Source organism: Eleutherodactylus coqui, chromosome 3 (assembly GCF_035609145.1).
Source record: "Eleutherodactylus coqui strain aEleCoq1 chromosome 3, aEleCoq1.hap1, whole genome shotgun sequence".
NCBI classification, from domain to species: Eukaryota; Metazoa; Chordata; class Amphibia; order Anura; family Eleutherodactylidae; genus Eleutherodactylus; species Eleutherodactylus coqui.
Genome location: NC_089839.1, coordinates 267225798 through 267247092, shown reverse-complemented (window position 1 = coordinate 267247092; position 21295 = coordinate 267225798). Strand labels below are relative to the sequence as shown.

General features: G+C 41.8%; 1 protein-coding gene across 1 annotated transcript in view; it reads right to left on the bottom strand.

The window, feature by feature from the left end:
• The window catches only part of PALMD (palmdelphin), a 46480-nt gene that overhangs the window by 6814 nt on the left and 18371 nt on the right, over positions 1 to 21295 (bottom strand). Inside the window, exons 2-7 of the mRNA XM_066597390.1 lie at positions 21077 to 21157; positions 18634 to 18764; positions 4338 to 4452; positions 3718 to 3742; positions 2485 to 2598; positions 596 to 1591 (exon numbers count right to left, since the gene is read on the bottom strand). Coding sequence (XP_066453487.1) covers positions 596 to 1591; positions 2485 to 2598; positions 3718 to 3742; positions 4338 to 4452; positions 18634 to 18764; positions 21077 to 21157 — 1462 coding nt within the window. The remainder of the gene's footprint in view (positions 1 to 595; positions 1592 to 2484; positions 2599 to 3717; positions 3743 to 4337; positions 4453 to 18633; positions 18765 to 21076; positions 21158 to 21295) is intronic.

Sequence of the window (21295 nt, the reverse complement as noted above, 5' to 3'; positions counted from 1 at the left end):
ACCCCTTGATTTCACGGACAAATGATTGCAGTCATGCAGATTTATCTGCAGAGAAAACATTGCAGCAAACATGGCAGAATGCGGGTCCTGTGCATGTTTGTAATTACAACAGAAGACAAAAACATCAATAGATTGGTGTATAATATCGTGCTTCTTGCTGCTGCCGACAAGGCAACATCTCTTCTCTTACACAAATTTTGAAAGGGTGCAAAGAATGAGGAGCCGATATCAACAGCAGCAATCTACAAAGACTTATACTGTCATGCAATCCTCTTTAGGGGGATTCTCACCACTTACCTATAGATGCACCATACATGTTCGTGTGGTGATGCAATAAACTGGAAGCCAGAAGACTTCTGACATTAAACTGTAGTTGTGCCCCGGTCATGTATGAGCAGGGAACTGTAGTTAAATCTTTACAAAAATGTAAAAAAAAAATACAAAATACCCTAAAATATCTTAACTAGTAATTCAGTAGACATCGGTGCTAAAATCATGGGCAGGAGCCACAAATGACTTATGTCATCATGGACCAATGACATACAAAAACATCACATTATAGAACAACATTTGCACCACTTGACAGGTTTCTCACCTGTTAGAGATGGGTCCTCAGTACCATCATCTGTACTCTGTGTGGAGACAGGGAGATAGTTATGGGGCCCCAGGGTTGCAACTTGCTCTCGCAAAGATATGGAGTTCTTGTAGGGTTGAGGACTGTGCAAAGCGATATTGTGCGTTAGGACTTTTTGCACAGTATTGGTTGGGATGGAAGGATTAGAAATATGGCTTGGTTGGGTTTTAGGTACATTAATTAGTTCTTTCGCTGTTTTTTCTTCTTCCTTATTATCCTCCTCTTCATCATCGATAACAACTAATTCTGCCCGGATGACCCCTTCGTAATCGGTTAGTGACTTGGTTTCGTTTTCATCAGCATGCTTGTACCCCATGAAAATCATAGTAACTGGCTCGTTCTCATCTACATAACAAGGTGTAGCATGGACGATGTTGTAGTGTATGTCATCTTCCAGTTGCGTAAGTGAGTATTCGGTGATGTCAGCTCCTGAGTTCCTAACTGTTGCTTCAGGTTGAGCCTCCTTAATTTGGAATTCCATGTTAGTTGCTTGCCCATTCTGCATGAGGACTCTTGGCTGAGGAGATGTTTGATCTTTTTGAACAGGTGGTTTAATTATTGGCATTTCTTCTGTATCTGTATTATGATGACCATTTTGATGTCCCATGATAACCGGTGAACTATGGCCATTTATCCTGGGGGAAACTTGGCCCTTGTGAGTTGTAGCACTGTGAAAGGGATTTGCAAATACTGGTTCATGGTACTCTGTAGGAGACTGTGTACTCCTTTCTGTAGCTTTCCTCAGAAGATCCTCCACTTCTATAGGGGCAAGACTGTCTATTCCATTGTTTTCCGTCTTTCCTTCAGAACTTACTGCATACACAGACTTTCTGCCATCATCATAGACTTTCACTCCTGCATCTGTAATTTCATCCGATGGCACTGGGATGGATGATATTACTGTATTTTTACCAGTCTTCAAATCTTTCTCAACCTTGATTTCCATGGCAAATAATGCTATGCAAACATACACATTATTAGTATATTACAGTATGAAACATGGGAGATAGTAATTGTACAGAGTAAACCAAAAAAGTTATTGCCAGAAAATGGGCTGTTATGTGAAGAAAACCTTATATAACCTGATGGGTACACTATATTCTAAGATCTGTAGTGTCTGTACAAAAAATAGTCCCCTTTTAAAAAAATCAAATAAAATAATACACAACATTTGGCTTGTTCAGCGCACTCTATAATCCTTATTGAGCACAGTGCTATAATTTACTGTTAGCTAAAAAAAAAAAAAAAAAAAAAAAAAACACTTTTTTTTTATCCCACCTACTTCCAAAGCTACACATAACAGTTAAGGAGGTAGAAGAGTTCCTAACAAGTCCATGAATCTCAAATCGCTCATTTGTTCCACAGCTATTCTACCCCCACCCATACATTGGTATGCTTGGCATGTATTCTCAGTGCAGACCCCTCTACCAGAAACTTCTCTCCCGTGAGAACAGGGCATGGTGAAATCCAGTGTGTCCATTCCTTCCTCTCAACATCTGCTATTGGGAAAGGGCTGGCACACCCATACACATAGAACAGCCAGACGGTTCTACTGATATCACCTTTAGCCCAAATGAAGACTAGCATAGTGATAGATTTCACCATGTTCAATCTGTCGTTGTCATGGGTGATATCTAATATTCAATCCTTCTGCTCCTCAACATCTGCCACTGTTCTATGCATGTGCCAACTCTTTTAGAGTTAGATGCTTCCACTGAACTCGGTAGGTTCAGCCAACTTTGCTCTAATGGCATCTTTAGCCCAAGTTGATGACCCACCCACGATAGATGTTTGTATGCGGGGGATCAATCACATCATTGATTGTGCATTGGATATAGTATAGTTTATACCTTTTCTTGCCTCCTCCCCATTTTCACTTTGCGCACTCTCCATTCTTCTGATAAATGAGGGTATGTAGGAAGGTGGTAAGTCAGGGATACCAGCATAAATATCCTTTACTGGTTCTGGACCAAGCAAAAAAACATACATCAAAATACTTACTGCAGTTTCTACAATTTATGGTTTCTACCATTATAAGTGCCTGGAGCAGTATTCCCAAACCAATGGCTTAGAGAAGTTGCCTGCTGCAGACACTATTGAGAACTAGGCATATCATAGCATTAATGAAACTTGTTACTAGAGCTAAAACCAAAAACACTTCGTTAAAATAATCACTTTGTGAAATCTTTGATTGAAAAGTTACAAAAGGAAAAAGTCTTATGTATAAATGCAGCTCACAAACTACAAAACATTATTGTTCTTCTAAGGGGTGTAGCTACAGGGGATGCAGACGTAACAACTGCCTCACCCAAAGGCATCTATGCCACATAAAGGCCCACTTACATGCAAAGTTAATCTTTCAAACGATTGAAAAATTGAAAGTTTTAGTGATCTTTTTCCATAAAGGGTTAATGGACACGAATGTCCATTACCACTTTATCATCTGCATTTGCATGTAAAATGGGCCTGCTGAAGCTGTCTGCAGAGCCCAGCGTGTAACTAATCACATGCACAGCTGCATTGTTCTCCTCTGGGCTGCCAGCAGAATACAATGTAATCTCCCGCCTCCTACAGAGAACACAGCATGCAGTCTGTTGCGAAATACTTTATCTCTCTGCGGCTGAACGATGGGTTTTAAGTTCACCTTAAAATCATCGTTCAGACGAAAAGGGCACGATGCCCACATTTACATGTAACGATTATTGCTCACTTTTGGTCGTTTGAATGAATTTTTTGAGTGATAATCGTTCCGTGTAAATGGGCATTAAGATAACAACTAAATAGCATGTTGGGTGAGGTGGACCTCATTACAGTTTGGGTCACAGCTTATGGGCAGTTGAAATGATCTGCCATCAGGGAAGAGTTGGGAGGCCACCATACCCATTAGATGATCGTCCAGTTGCACCAAAATCAGTGCATTCAGTCAATCTATATCGAAAGCGTATGGCCACCCTAATACAGGTCTGTTCGTTCTAAGATTCTCTCTGTGCTAATGGGATTACATGTTTATAGACCCGTTTCTTCATATAGTAATAAACATAAAAACCATGTACTAATAGCAAGTGGACAATATATCTACATACCTTCTCGCACTTCAGCTTTCACAGCCTGAAAAGCATAAAAGAGATGAAAATATACACTGTTCAAAAAGCAGAACTTCAGTAGTTTAATCATTACTTCCCTAAAATGATTTCACTTGTAAAGTGATGTTTTATGGAACATTACCACCTTCTACCGTATGAACATCCACCAGTCTACGCAGTTTGATACTTCTTAAATAAACGGTTATGTGGTTGATATAAAGATTAGTAATTAATAGAGATGAGCGAGCGTACTCTGAAAAGCACTACTCACTCGAGTAATTTGCTTTATCCGAGTATCGCTGTGCTCGTCCCTGAAGATTCGGGTGCCGCTGCGGCTGACAGGTGAGTCGCAGCGGGGAGTAGGGGAGAGCGGGCGGGAGAGAGGGAGAGAAAGATCTCCCCTCCGTTCCTCCCCGCTCTCCCCTGCAGCTTCCCGCTCCGTGCCGGCACCCGAATCTTCAGGGACGAGCACAGCGATACTCGGATAAAGCAAATTACTCGAGCGAGTAGTGCTTATCCGAGTACGCTCGTTCATCTCTAGTAATTAAACAATTGTCGTATCCTTTTAGTATATATAGAAATCTTCTACACGACTCCCCTTCGTATCCAAATTTCCATACTTTTATTATATCTTCAGTCGTTCGTTCCACAGACCTCAGCCTCTGTAGGACGTGCACTTCTTTAGCAGACAGTTGAGTTTCCTGCTTTTCTAGATCCTCAATTTCTTGTTCAAGCCTGAAATTAGAACACATTCCTGTGATTAAGAAACCCAGAGCGCAGTTAATAAAAAAGAATATATATATATATACACGCTTGTAATCTACAGAGTTTTCTTGTACTAGACAAGCCAATTTCATTCATAGGCATCTTAAACCGAGGTGTTTGATATTTAATGCTCTTACATTCCTTCCATTCTGGAATTCGGGCTAAAGAAATCTGCAATTAAGTTAGCCCTGAAATGGATGAATACAGTGCTTAATGTGGAATTCTCCACACGCCTGAGGCCAGCTTCATATGAGCTTATTACAGGAGCATTACTGCATCCATAATGTAGACGAATGTCTGCGCCCGACTGCGGGTCTACTGATTCTACGGATCCGAACCTATAGGTTCCCATGATGCTTTGAGTTTGGGTCAGTAGAGCTGTAGGCGGACCGGGACACATCTGCATCACGGATGCATGAATCAGCCTAACATTTGTCTTGTCCAGCTTAGGGCTCGCAAGTCCAAGAGTCAATTGTACAGAAAAGAAAGCAGAGTAGCAGAACTATGACATTTCTTTGTATTCTGGGACCCAAATGCAATGTGACATTCAGCATTGAGAAATTAATGGCATGGATGTATAGTAAAAGAATAGCAAAAAAACCCCAAAAAACACTAGTGTATTATATATAGTAATAGATAAAAAAGATGCATATTATAATGAAAAGAATCTACTGTGTGGCATATGATAGATATAAAATAGCTTGTATATAATAAACTAATGTATGGTAAATAGCAAGAAGAGAAAAAAGTTATTGTATAATAAAAATATACTAGTATTATATATAATTTTAATAATATAAGACAATTCTGAATTTCCATTCAAATTACATTCAGACATATTTATCCTCCAAAGGTTCTGTCTATAGAAGCATTGTTAGTTTAGAAAAAGAGAACATGTGATTAATCCAGAAAGAGAGCAAAAATATTTTAGGAACTGGCAGTAAAAGGTCACTGCTAGGGGTATTAAGGCAGCCGGGATCCTAAAACACAATCCCTACAAAATAAGAAGGATTATCACAGGGCGGGCTAAAAAAGGTCTACATGTCTGGCCTATCAGAAAAAAAAGACAATATTTAACTCAACGTTAAAAGGGTTTATGAGGTTTGAAAAAAATTGACTGCGATGCCAGACACAGCCTGTGGACAAGAGTGGCAATGTCATTTTTTCCTTTATGCCCTAGACACAGAAGTAACTGTTTTTCATTGTCAGGTTTGACTCCTCAATCACAAAAGGTGCTCAAAGTGGTCACCAGGGGCGTAACTATAGGGGATGCAGTTGCACCCGGGCCCAGGAACCTTAGAGGGCCCATAAAGCCTCTCTTCTTCATATTGGGAGCTCAGTACTATGAATAAAAGTATTATAGTTGGGGGCCCTGTTGCAGGTTTTGCATTGGGGCCCAGGAGCTTCAAGTTACACCTCTGGTGGTCACCATTAACATCTAGACACTTCTGATTTTAGCGAGCTACTATATGAACAATATTGGTTACAGGGAATGTTCTACACATTTCAATTTCTTCCTGTAGTGCAGCCGGTTTTCTATGGTATACCACATCTGTTAGGGTTCCCCGTAGGTAGAGGTTGAGGGGTGTTAAGTCAGGGGGAAAAGTAGGGATTTGAACAGCACCAGTAAAACAGACGTGTGAAACGTGTTGAGGTACACCGGGCTAGTGACTGCCCTCAAAAATGTCTAGCTAAATCCATGGATGACAGTCCACACCAGACACTGAGCCCCAGTAAATCAACGGCTTTGTCCACATGACTGGGAGGATTTTCTAAAGCCCAATAAACATTTAGCAATTTACTGTAGCATCTGAGGTAGCGGGACTTGTGGACAAGCAAAGATCTGGGAGGTGTAAAGCAACATCACGCACGGCACCATAAGCTTCTAACTTACCACGAATGCATGTGATTGTCAGGCGTGTTGGAGGTTCTGTTCCACATCCAAGTTGCCATTGTCGTTGTACGTCATATAAGTTCTCAAAATTACCAATACGAATTCAAAATGGTCTTGTCCTGCTCAAAAGTCAAGGGTGCCTCTGCCATTTTATTTGACTCCGACGCCAATATGGTGGCTTTAGCAATCATGTGACTGCTAACATCTTTAGAGACAATGTAAACTACATATTGCCAACAAAATTGAGTTCGGATTTTGAAAAAGGGCATAAATAACCACTATGGAGGTGTGTGTACATTTTTTGGGACACCCTATATCATAAACTGTGCAGAACCGCACATGGGGGTAAGTAACAATTCTGCTCTTATTCCCATTATTCTGATTGGGACCATAGTTTATTTCATGAATATTCACTTGTTGATTTACACACGTTGGCATGTGCCAAGCTGAGACATATTCGCAACAAGGATAGTATTATACAGAACATGCATGAGAACATCAGCACACGTATAATTACTACAGTAAGACAGGAGGTCCAGTGTTCAATGCAAAAACACAAATTATATTCAACCAACAAGACCAGACAAGCCTTGTGTTTAAATGAATATATTTGTTCTCACAACATACAACAGAACAACCACCATAATTACATCCTAATGATATGCCAACTACTGCTTGCCGGAGGCTTTTTCCATGCCCAACACCATTCTAGATACAACATCTAATCATTCCGCTGTCATCTCAGACAACAACTGTGGTTATCTAATGCTCCATTAAAGGTTATTATGAAATGTAATAAATTCCACATCTACCAGAATCACCCGGAATGGTAGACGATCCAACCCCAATCACTGGCGAGATCTCCTACCTCCTCCGCCTACACAGCTCCATCAGAGCCCAACCTATAACCATAGTGAGCTCCAAAGTGAATGAACTGTACATCTTGATCCCAAATTTGCAACTAACTAAAAAGCAAGTAAAAAAAAATTAAGATGCAATTTGCAGCCACAGATGACGATTGTATTGTATGACCGTAATATGTTAATCACTGTGTTTTTTCAATTTCCAATATGTTAACCCTTTGCAATCCAATTTTGGATTCAGGGTTTCCTAGGGGGTTTTGGCTTTCTGCCATTATACAGTGGCACCAACTGCTGGCTAAAGCCAATACAGCGGTATTGGACATGTTGGAGAGGCCCCTTACAACAGAGTAGCCAGTAATCTAGGGTAAGAATACCCTGACGGATGTCTTCCGACATTGGAAGCTGTTCAGCCTTCAATCAGAATGTCTTTAAACGTCAGACAGTGGATTGGAAAGGGTTAATAGCAGTTTTCAGTCATCGCCATAACTCAATATATCTTTCTATGACATATCATAGAATGGTAGAGTTGGAAGGGCCCTCCAGGGTCATCGGGTCCAACCCCCTGCTCGGTGCAGGATCACTAAATCATCCCAGACAGATATTTGATAGAATCCTAGAATAGAAGAGCTGGAAGGGACCTCCAGGGTCATCATATATCATTGAAGGTATGCCATCATAGCCAATGGTGACAGATGTCACTGTTAGTCATCTGTTTAATAATTGTATGCACTTAAGACTGGTCTCACACGACCAGATAGGAGTTGTGGATTCCCAACAAACGTCCCCACTCCCATGCTGTTGCACAGAAGAGAGTATCGTTGGCTCGCAGTGGGGTGGCTGGAGACTTCTCTCCTCACGGTCCCTCGCCCCTCTCCATTCACTTAACACAGCGGGGGTGCAATACCGAATGATCAGCAGTCAGGATTTTATGCAGCCTAAACAATGAAAGAGGAGCTGAACGACAATCGTTCAGTATAACCAGCAGCCGTTCAGTATTGAACAGCCGCTATGTTAAGCGAATGGAGAGCAGTGGGGGAGAGTGAGGAGTGAAACCTCCTCCAGGCACCTCACTGCTAGCCAGTGATACTCCCTACTGTGCAGCAGCACGGGAGCAGGTACATGCGGGGATGAGTGTCAGGCATTGTCCGACAGTCATACCGTGGAAATGGGGCATAAGAGTATATTCACACGGGTGTCTTTTTCTATGCATCAGTCCAAATTAAATGGGCTTTTTTTGTGCACCTTGATTAAAAAAAAAAAAAATGACCTATTCATGCAGTTTTCATGCAAAAATCAACCAATTTAAAAAAAAAATGGGTTGCACTTGATACGTTGCACTCCATGTAACGATGGCAACCATAAATAAAAGAAAGAATCAAAGCATTTTTTTATATGCGTTTGAAAAAGAGCACACAAAAAAGATGGAACTCACATGGGAAAAAAATACATTCTAAAAAAATCTGTAAATCACAAGTGGAACCAGGCCAATTTTTTGGGACAAAAAAACAAAAACCCCTGTGTGAATATACCCTTAGACAGAAGGACCTGTCAATTAGCATCTGGAGAGAGAAGGTGGTGTGGGGAGTATACATTACCTTCATTGGCCTGATCTCTACTCCAGCCCTGCAAACTTTCAAAAGTAACATTTGCCGAACCACCAAATGGATTGGTACAAGTTGCACCTCACTGAAAGCAATGCGTTTGTCATCATATCTCTGGCCAGCTTAGGGGACCTGACAGGGTTTTTCTAACAGTTGCTCATGAAGGATGCCATACAGTAGCATCCATCACCCATAGGTTACCATGTGAAAAAGAAAAAAAACACATTTATTTACGGGACACCAATGAATGGGATAGCATAATCTACTGATGAATAGACAAAAAAAGTCAAGCAGACACACTTGGCCTCTGTCTGACTAGTACAGCCCTATGAACACATTTAGTGTGTATGTTGGGAGCTTTCCCAGTGTATGCACTAAATGTAAACAGAAACCTGACATGAATGGGCCCTAACATGCATGTTTGGCTTGGCCAGCATTTCCTTTGGGGGGGGGGGGGGACGCACAGACCTCTGGCACCACTTATGATGGGGAGTAAAAAGAGGATATAGCTCACCCAATTCACAAGAGAAGACAGGTAATGTGGTCTAGTATTCCTCCAAGTCACTACATCAGTACTCTACACAACACCACTTTTTTTGGTATAATCTATTTTATCACAATACCAGGAATTTCTGACTAAGTAATCCATAACCCTTCAAAGCTTTATAGCAAAGTAGTGGGGAAAAAATCATCTTCCCTGAGGACACCGATAAACCACAACTTTATTACAGTATTTTTATATCTAGAGCGTTCTTCTAACTTTCACATGATAAAACATGACTATTGTAACTAGTTCAATGCAAACAGCTTCACCTTTCAGGTCGCGTTCATCTCACAACGTGCTATTGTCTATAGGAACACACCCGCCAACGCAGAGGGATCATCAATAATGTAAAGGCTTATTGCTGCTCTCTACTTCTATGTCAGCTCCAACAAAAACTTTCCTTTGATCCCTTCTGTAACTAAAGGGACGCTCCACCTTTGTAGCCGCTGTAAGACAATAGAGAATTTCACACAGAAAACAGCAATTCCCTAATATAATGGCGCTTGTTATACCGGTTGATGAAGGAACTGATGTAGCATCATCTCTTTTGTTCGCCATTAAAATGTATCATATCTACAAGATTATGTTTCTCTTACGGAGAGCGATAACCCAATGCAACGCTTACAGTGATCCCTATAACTATGGCAATGAAAAGCTACAGAATCCCAAGATGCAGACTCAAGCTAACTCTTACTACTGTTCGTAGGTGTATCCAATTCTTGCCACATTGAAGACACTTGTTGCTCAGGATTACATATCTTGAAGACCGGACAATTAATCTTCAAATAAGCTCCAGGAACAAAAGCAATCAGTCTGTTAAATCACCGGATTATGGAAGGGTTATCTGTATAGGATAAATCAGGGATGCTGGCGTGCTCGCTTATCTCACTCCTCATTAGGAATTTATTAGTATTAGAAGCTGGGGTGTCGCTATCGCCGAACATCTAGGGCTTAAGGGCCATTTAGATGGGGCAATTATTGCGCCAAAATCATTCAAACGAAAACGCATGATAATCGCTAAGCAATCGGGCGTATTCGTTTTTTTCTTGTTTGTCACCCATTTCCAACCAGCATAAATATAATCACTGGTTCGCTCACTTCTTGCTGCGTCTAAACGCTCCCCACTCAGTGTGTTACATAGAATGTGAAGCGCTGAGCAAGAAGTGAGCGATACTCAGGAGGTGATCCGCCTGTATAAACGTTCTGCACGAACGCCAACAACTACTGGTGACATGATCCGCTCATGCATATAGTGTAGCCAACATTCGCCCCGTGACTATCGGACGACCTCCACTTTCAATTGTATCTGTGTCCCCGGGACGCCAATGCACTTGAATACCATGGTGGAGTAGTAAACGATCAGCTCCCCGCTCCTTCGTACTCTTTCATAGCGCCTCGGTTGAAAATTAGATAATTTAGTAACCTAAGCCCATTCATCTTCGAATGACTGCTTGCTTTCAGCGATTGGAGGTGGGCAATCGGAAGAGATCTACAGCCGCTCTGCCTCCATTCTCTGAACGACTATCACCCATGTGTGAAAGAGAGATAGTTGGTGGGATGGCTGTTGGAGGTTTATTAAGAGGCACTAAATATTAGTGAAAAGTAAGTTGACCAAAAAGTGTATTAAAAGGGAAAGAAAAAAAAAAAAAAAGTGTCCAACATATGTAGGAAGATGTGCCACATTTATCGCACAGCATGCCACACTGATGAACTGGACCCAACGTCTGCCTATCCAATGTGATCTAAATCAAGACGTTCCTAATGAATCTCCCCACCAGTCTTGCACACCGGCTGTACATTCTCCCATCGGTTTATTATAACTTTCTGTACGTCGTGTTAGATAACACAGTCACCTACTGGGCCCGGGATCCCCTGCATCCTCTATAGTTACGCCCCTGCCTACTGTATTCTAGGTTGGGATCCATTCGCTATTTCTCAACCAAAAAGTTTTTATTCAGATTTAGCATTTACCAAGTTCCCCTTTTATTACAGATAAGGAAAGAGGTTAGGGCTGGAGAGAAATGTTAAGACTACTGATTCTTTAAACAATATCTCTAAGGCCTCATGTCCACTGGGAAAATCAGGCCCGCCGCGGATCCCTCATGCAGAATCCCACAGTGGATCCCTCATGCAGAATCCCGCAGCGGATCCCTCATGCAGAATCCCGCAGCGGATCCCTCCTTTCCCGCGGACATGAGGCTAAAAAGTAAGCATTACTTACCTGTCCGGATGCTGCGGATCTTCCCTCTGTCGCGGCCGGATCTTCTTTCTTCGGGTCGGCAAATGTGCACTTTTTTTTTTTAACTCCTGCTTCTCTGCGCCGGAGAGCAGGAATTCAGCTGCGGGTGTGACGCGGATCCGGCCGGCTTCCATAGCCTCCAATAGAAGCCTGCAGGAGCTGTCCCCGCACTAAAATGGAGCATGCTGCGGGTGATTTCCCGCACACGCAATCCATGCCTCAGGGGAAAATGACATCTGCAGGCATTTAACTACCTGCGGGTGTCCAATGCATCCCTATGGGACGCGGATCACGCGTCTGGGACATGAGGCTTAAGGGTCTGTTTAAGTTTGGCCGATTTGGCACTTGAAGGAGCGAATTACACCTGATATCACTCGGGCAGCCCATTTATACAGGCAGATACATCGTTGGCTCGTTCACATTCGCTGTATGAGTGACTGAACGAGTGCTGTTTAAACAGAACAATTAGTGAACGAGCCAACAATGAACGGGCCGCAGCCCCATTGAAATCAATGGGAGAGCTTTGTGATCCTCTGCCACAGCTGTGACAGCTGGGGCAGGGGACTCCTTACTCCCTGTGGGAAGTCCCCTTGTCACTGAACACTGTGACAGTTATGTTAGTGTTCAGTGATGAAGGGACTCCCTGCAGAGATGAAGAACTCCTCTGCCACAGTGCTCAGTGACAATGGGACACGCACCATGGACGTATGGTGCACGCATGTCCTATGTTTTGCAGGTGCGTGTGATGCACAGTGTAACTGTTGTGTGTAAGAGGGTCTTAATTCACCCTTTTGGATAGCTAACATCTTTTCATACAAATATTGATAGAGATAACAATTTCAAATTCTCCTATTGTCGGGGTAGGAGTGAACCCCCAGTTCCTAGTATTAAGCGAACTGCATGGAACAGATGCCCGATGACCGCTCTATGGCTTGGTGGAATTGTATGGATACCAATGTATCCATTGGCTTTTGTATGTATTGCATAATTTACATTTTCAACAGCCCAATCACAATTACATTCCTCCATATGCAAATATCAGCAAAAGACATTTGCATATTTATTAATATGAAGAAACGCTGACCTTTGTTTCATGATGGGGCTGATATGTAGAGTTAGATAACACATTGATCGTTTGCTTTGCAGTTAAATTTATTTACTGCTCATTGGCATGACTCGGGGAGGACCGGTTTGAAAGTATTGGCACTCTTAAATGAATTTCATGTTTTGTTTTACATTGAATTACAGTAGATTTAATTAAAGTGGTTTTCTGGGAACAACAGGAAATACATTAATATAAAATACTAACCAATTAAATAAGGTAAATCACCTGTTAAATGCTGCGACACTCCAGCGTCGCTACTCTTGTGGTCTCCATGGCCTCTGGGTACTTTCTACAGGCATGAGTTGCCCATACACTGTACAGACAGTCACTAGTCTCAGCAGCCTTGTGCCATGCATGAGCTGGCACCAATGCCGGTGCCAGTTAATGGCTGCAGTAGTCATGTGGACATAGGGCTTACTACAAGGCTTACTACACGTTACACTGGCTTGGTACGGTTCAGTAACCTTGCTATACAATTGTCTGTAGTCTTCTTTTGTCCTTAATGTGAGTTTTTTCATTTTTTTTTTTTGCAAGTACTGCTGCCACCAGCATAAACCCCTGATGATGTTTACCCACCTCGAAGTCTTTAATGCAAGCTATCCTCCACTGGAAAACGCTCATTGCAGTCCATCAACTGAAGAGTTTATAAACCAGTAAGATGAAAAGATATGGAAGCGAGTGTGATGGAAGCGGAAAAGGTCACCGCACTTTACCGCCCGTGACATGGTCATCGACTGTAGAGAAATCTCAGATCCACACACAGGCAAAAACACAACAGTTGCATCTTATTTTAAAGACTATTTTCCTTAAAATTTAAGAATAACCATAACATATAGAGTTTTCAAGTTGATCTTTCAGAGGATTAGGGGGGGGGGGGGGGGGAAGTTCCCTTGTCCGTGGGCTGTCTATTATGGCAAATCAACTCCATGTAGAAGGGGGAGGGGGGGGGGGGGGGGTGACATCAAGCCACTGGGAAAACAGCAAAACATCAGAAACAAAATTCTGATTTCCTGCACACAGTCATAGGAGGCGCTCACTTCATATGAGCTGTATAGCAGTCTTCAGCTAATCTTGCCTTTTGAAGGGGAGATGGAAAAAGCCAAAATCAAAAGGGGCACAATCCTCCACCGAGACATACAGAGCCCTGACCCTACAAAAGGGTTACGAAATGAAAACTTCTGCAATGTCCTTTCTCACCATTTTTGAGATATTAGTTTGTCGTTTGTAAGTACTAGAGTGTTCTCATTCACGGAGTCTTTCTTTTAACTTAAGTAGTCTTTAAAAAGGTATCCTTTATCTGAAATGGTCTTCTTGCATTTTGTATTTATTGGCATTTCCCAGCTTGAATCATAATGGCATCTAACTAATCCATCCATTCTTACATTTTGACTGTCAACTATATTGCCTGAGCTCTGCTTGCTCTGACCTTGGCCTATCTGAATAGGACTTTTGCCTGCAACCTTGTTACTACAGACCAAGTCTCTAGACAATCCAGACATTAGCCATTGCTAAAACACACCTCTCTGGTAGGTTGAAAGTTGAAGGAGGGAGGAGAATGTGCTGCTGGTGAGATTAGACTCATTGAAAGTACTGTCCTGGGCCCAGTGTTGTTCAATATTTTTATAAATGATCTGCATGAGGAAACTGATGGGAAGCTGATCAAATTTGCCGACAACACAAAGCTAGGAGGGATAACTAACACTGGGGGGAGAGAGACAGAGAGAGACACAGAGAATACTAATTGATCATAGACCTGAACATGAGTCAACAATGTAATGCAGCAACCAAAAGGGCAAACACAATTCTGGGATGTATTAAGAGAAGCATCGAGTCTAGATCACGTGAGGTAATTATCCCCCTCTACTCTTCCTTAGTCAGACCTCATCTGGAATACTGTGTCCAGTTCTGGGCACCCCAAAAGTTACCAACATGGTGAGCGGTCTGCAAATCATATCCTATGAGGAACGGCTAAAGGATCTGGGAATGTTTAGCTTGCAAAAAAGAAGGTTGAGAGGAGACTTAATAGCTGTCTACAAATATCTGAAGGGCTGTCACAGTGCAGAGGGATCACGCCTATTCTCATTTACACAAGGAAAGACTAGAAGCAATGGGATGAAACTGAAAGGGAGGAGACAAATTAGATATTAGAAAAAAACTTTTTGACAGAGAGGGTGATCAATGAGCGGAACAGGTTACCACAGGAGGTGGTGAGTTCTACTTCAATGGAAGTGTTCAAACAAATGTTGGACAAATATTTCTCTGGGATGATTTGGCAAATCCTGTACTGGGCAGGGGGTTGGACCCAATGACCCTGGAGCACTGGCGGAACTATAGGGGATTCAGTTGCACACGGGCCCAGGAGCCTTAGGGGCTCCATAAGGCCTCTCTTCTCCATACAGGGAGCCCAGTACTATGAATAGAGCATTACAGTTGGGGGCCCGGTTACAGGTTTTGCATTGGGGCCCAGAAGCTTCCAGTTTCGCCTCTGCCCTGGAGGTCCCTTCCAACTCTACCATTCTATACAAGATTTTACCTTTGTATTTTAAAGTCTAGCGAGGATACACACTGGTGGGTCTCTTGGCTTTTAAACATTGTGTTTTGTAGCCACCGTGACTGAAAATTTATTGTGCATATGGCCTGAGGAAATAGTCAATACTAGTAGCCTTAGCAGTTTTCTACGATGGAAACTGCAGGTGAGAATTTTTTCACATCAGAGATTCCATCCGCAACCTCCAGCACAAAATCTTGGGCAAAATGTTACAGCAGCTGTGATAGGCAGGAAAATGCCAGGTGGCATACCGGAAGTCCAAAGTTATAGTCATTACATTCCACCAGGTACCGTTCATGTCCAGCATGTGCCAGAACCTGTGGCTCCACTCCTATAAAAGAGCCAAGCAATGGACTAGCATGGCACAGATATGAATAAACCCAAGCGTGGTCATGAAAACAGGATGTTTAGTGGCTAAAAGCTCTTCATAAGTTCAAAAAAAAAAAAAAAATTGATCGTTTAAAAATATTTTCATATCTCTAACGATAACCGTAATCCGTCTGACCGAGTCCTGGTTATCCCGAGAACTTTCCTAGAACTACTTAAGCTGTAACATTCTATTGAAGAAGAGGTTGCTTCAGGATGACATGAAGCATAAAAGGACACGAAATGTCCAGAGCTGCAGCAAAATCCTCATGTCACCCGTGGATTCTCAGCCGCCTCAGCCAGACCCCCAGGTCTTCACATTTTTGGAGAAAAAGTGTCATTACAACATAATTCTATAACATTAGGTGGCGGATGAGCGTTTCTTGGTCATGGGTGCCCGGTGTCAGAGCGAGGGCACGTTCTAATCAGATGAGTGCAGCCTGGCTAGCAAATCTACTTAGCACATAATTAGCAATTAGGGTATTGTCCTAAGTAATTGCTTCTATTTAAAGCTCATAAGTGTGACTGTATGTTAAAGGGGAAGGTGTCGTTAGAAAATGACCGGTTGTAAAAAGACAAATATTAAAGAAATATATTTAAAATAAGTTAATCATAGTTTTAAAGAACTTTGGTGATTCCTTTTTAAATTTTCAATTTAATGATCTATTTAATTCACTTAGCCTAATAATTTGACCGGTCCTGTTCTGTAGAGAAAACTTCAGCAGTCATCGCATTCTAATCACAAGCAGGATTTCTTGAAAAGTAACACCTATATAGGTAAAGGCCCATTTACAATTGTCGCTCAGAATTCGCTCAAAAGCCATCTTTTGAGCAATAATCGTTGTGTGTAACTGCACTGACATCGTGCAGTTTTCGTTATGCCGTCGCTGATCGTTATCTTTCAGCATGCTGAAAGACAATGATAAGTCTTATCAGAGATTCACAGCGGGATACAGCTGATACTATTGTTTCAGCTGTATTCCGCTCCCTGATGACAGTTGAATATGAATAACAGAGCGGTCCAGCTGTGTTCTCCATACCCAGCAAGGAGCGCTCGGCTGTATAACAGCCGGACGCTCTGTGCAGAAAACAGTGGGATACAGAAGGCAAGCGGGGACACCCTGCTTGTCTTCTGCATCCTCCGCTGGCAGCGCAAGATGATCGCTCATCTTGAGCGATCATCTTGGGCTGCAAATGGCAACAATTATCGCTCAAAAGCCGCTTGAGCGACATCTTTTGAGCGATAATCGTTGTGTCTAAATGGGCCTTAACACAGGATGCACCACAGAGGATGTCACAGCTCACCTCCTCCCTCTCCCTGCAAAATGACCTCTGCACCTGTCACAGAACATTCCTAAGACAGCCTTCCATAGAAGGTAATTGAGTAAGCTTCTTTGTGATTGGCGCATAAGGCTACTATAAACCCATCTTTAAAAGCTGCTGCAAAGCATATCTTTGCACCAAAAGCAAGATGGCAGCCCCCCCAATCACGTACAGACAGAATAAAAAAAAAAATCTGCAATCAGAAAATAAAAGCAGATTAGAAAAAAAAAAAAAATTAATTATCTGGTGAGTATTAGTTAAAAACATCGGCACCGCATAATCTTTAAAGTGAAATTGTGAGAAAAAAAATCTCAATGTCCAAATGTATTCTGCAGGTGGAAAAGGTACATAGATTTTTTAGAATTTTATTTTTAGGCCCCGTGTCCACGGGCATTGCGGTATTCCGCGGCAGATCTCCGCCGTGGGAGCCGCCGCCCGGGAGCAGGAGCTGGCAGACGAATCTCCACCGGTCAGCCTATCTGACATAAAGGCTGACCGCGTAGATTCACTGCAATTCTCAGCATGCTGTGAATTGCCGGCCACGAGCAGAAAAATCACAATGATTCTCCACTCGTGGACACGGGGGGCCGGCGCTTTCCATAGCAATGCTATGGAAAGCTTCAGACGGCATGATTCGCCGGCGAAATCACGTCCGTGAACGTGGGGGGCCTTAGACTTCTTCACTGCTATATCATTCAATTCAGTAACAGTGCCAAGAATTGTATTTATTCCAATATTATACACATTTCAAAAATATATATAAAATTTTGTATTTATTTAGATTTAATACCTTTATAAATATGTGAGCCCATAGGGCTGTTTTCAAGTATATATCATATAAACGGATGCTGAATTGTTGCATTACTGGACACGGTAAATGAATGTAGCAGAGAGCATGATGTCATTTGTTATCATGAGTTCTGATGATGCTCAAAGGTTAAAGCATCCCCCAAAATAAATGAGACTTGCTCTATCCTACAGTACATCTGATTTATCTTCATTAGTGGATATTACAGTTGTGTGTAGGCTCTGGTCCAAGTATCTCATTCCTTCATAAAAGGCTCCATGTATATGGCCACATGGCAGTTGTGGGATTTGGAACCAGTGACAATATTTTTACACCCCAGAATGTCTAGTTCCTGAATCTCTACACTTACAGATTTAATATGACCTTTACTCTCAACTGTACACACTCAGAGAGTTAACACTAAAGCAATATGTTATAGTTTATATATCTAATTAAATCATATAGATAACACACTGGTAACATAAGTGATGATTACAACATTTGGCATAGCTCATTGCATCTCAAACAATCCCATACTTGTATTCATTAGAAAACATATTTTTTTTTACTGATTTCACTGTATATAAAATGATATATATATATATATATATATATATATATATATATCTATATATAATAGTCAGGAGGGGTAACATCACTTCTTAGAGTGAGAGCACCAGGAAGGTGAGTGAGAAGGCTTATAAGGCCATCCATGCTCCCCTGGGTAATATGCAAATAAGGGAGATGGAACAATACCCCATCAGCGCCAGCTATTGGATGGCAGCGATCCTTCACATCAATGCTTGACCCTTTATACAGGTCTGTAGGCAATGATTTACATACACACACACAAAAAAAACTATTCAGCCAAATTTACCAACCTTCCAATGTTAAGTTCCAGAAGTTTGATCTGCTGTTGGTCGTCTTGGTTTTGTTTTATCATCTCCTCTTGTTCCACAGGTGTCATCGCACTCAGTCCATCTAGCAGCCATTTTTCTCTCAAGGCTTTTTTCTAGAGAGAGTGTTGAAAAAAACATTTACAGTGCTGCATGAAGGAAGGATAGACAGATAGATGACTGTGTATTATGTTTGAGCCTGATGAAAAAAAACAAGTAGTCTTGAAAGCTTGCTGTAACATCATCTTTTTTTGTAAGCCATTAAAAAGGCATCATGTCTATAAGATTACTTTGTTTCTATTACTTAGAACAAACACATTTGTTCTACTGGCTAACACCGTACCAAAAACTTTTTTTTTTCTTTTTAGCAGAAGAGACATACATACAGTAAACCCTTGAGTAGCATTGCTCTTAAGTAACACTGTTTTCAACTTAAGTCGAAGTGTCCGGGCAGCAGCGGTCCCTCAAATAAAGTTGCATTCCTCAGATAAGGGCGCCAACCGCTCCATGACCCCGGGTGCCGCTCAGTGAGCTGGCGCGCAGCTGATTCCGGTCACTTCATGCTTCTCCTGCATCAGCGCGCACCTACTCCTCCCTCTCCCCTCTCCACAGTGCACAGTGCCGGCTGAACGTTGCTGTGTCTGCCTGCCTCCTGACACAGTACAGCAGCTGAATCCCCATGGTCTTTGCTGTGTTCCCCAATGACATGAGCAAGAAAGCTACATATCCCCAAGATCAATATTTCCCCCTCTGGTATATGCCGCCTGCAAATATGCTTTAAATTTAGCCATCAAGTTTCATCACCCAGACTCTAATTCTTTTCTGGCTTAATTCTTCTTGCACGTGGACACATCGTGAACATTCACTGCTTCTTGAATGTATAGCCCATGCGCATGAATTACGGACTTTGACACCCACTCCCAAAAACAATGTTGGAGATTGGTCATAACTCAGCTACTAAAAGGCACATTTACATGGGACAACTGTCAGGTGCATAAGTTCTTGACAGCCGTCCCACATACTACCACGCCGGTGCTTTCACATGAGACCAAGGTGGGACGGACTGGAGATCTATTCTGTCCACCCACCTCCACTCAAGGGTCAATAGGCAAGCTAAAAACCAAGCGACTCCAACAAGTGAACGACTGCTCGCTCAGCGCCCTGTCGATGGCCGTGTACACAAGGGATGATTATTGCCCAAGTATCACTGTTCCAGTGATTTAGGAGATAATCGCCCTTTGTAATGCTACCTTAACGCTGGCAGTGTACTTCACTCAGGGTTGAGGCATTGTTCCTTGGAATGAAGTTTCATCACATCTTGTTTACCAAATGCACGTGCTTCAGAGCAAACACATTCCTCACAGCAAGAATGTCTCTGTTCTTGCGGGATATTTATCGTCACACTGGGGTACAAGGCAGGCATGCTTTTGTTCACCCTGTTCTACTGAATAGAATAAGTCCAATCCGTCTTCTTATGTGAACAGTCATATAATCTTCTGTAATGATTCCAAAGTACTGTAATCTATATTGGTGAAGAGCTCAGAAGAAGGAGGAAGGCAGGTTTATCTTAAAAGGGGAATGATGCCATTTACCAGAGAAGTTAATATCAAGTCAAAGTTCATGTCTCATACAAGGAATTGGCTTGGAATTAAGAGTTATCATATACTGAGGAAAATGGAGGGGAAAGTGAAGGAAGGAAACAACCATAATTATACAGATCAGTCAAAGAGCAAAAACATAATAGGTTTATTCCAGTTTAAGCAATAATTATATTAGTAGGGAGGTGTAAACTTTTGTAGAGTTTGGTTCAGCCGGTTCGCTGAAGTTCGGTTTTGGTTGAACTAGTTTCAATCAAACTAGGAGTTCACCAAAACCCCCCACACTGAAGAGCCATAAAGCCCTGTATAGCACTCAGTGTGTTATACGGGGCTTTGGTGGTTCTTAGATAGTATTATACACCAGTGTACAGGTCTAGTATTAAGCAAACCCCAATTCAGGTAGAACTTTGTTAAAAGCTCAGTTTGCGTTCATGCCAAATCGAACTTTTAGCAAAGTTCAAACCGTAACAGGGTTCTACTGGTTTGGTTCACTGAGCGTTAGTTATTAGTCCTTATATATTAAAAAGCTATATAATTTTGCAATATACTTACAAAATATTTGCTTTCTGTCATTCATTGTATATTCCCGGGAAATAAATATCTGTCAAATCTTATGTGAAGATCACACAGGCAGACCATGTTAATGGATATGTCTGCATCCCAAACCTCCTATTACCCATCAATGTCTCTTACTTACAACAGGTGCCCTTTAAATCTCTGGTGATGTTATTTCTAAGGATTGTAACTAGACAATGTAAATTGTACATGGCACTGATCAAAAACCCAGTAAGAGTTACACAAAAATTGGATTCTTTTCTAGTATATAGTACCTGTAAATGGTGGAGTTTTAATTTCTCTTCCTCAATTTTAATGCGTCTTTGAGCAATTTCTTCTTGTAGCTTCCTTTTATCCTGAAAGAAATAATTAAAGCCAAAAACTTTAAAAATCGACCCTAACTTTTACAACAACTTTTGCTTATGCAACAGCCATTGTGATAATTTGCAAAATGGGCCTTTTTTTTTACTTAACATTTTTTGTGCTGACAAGTC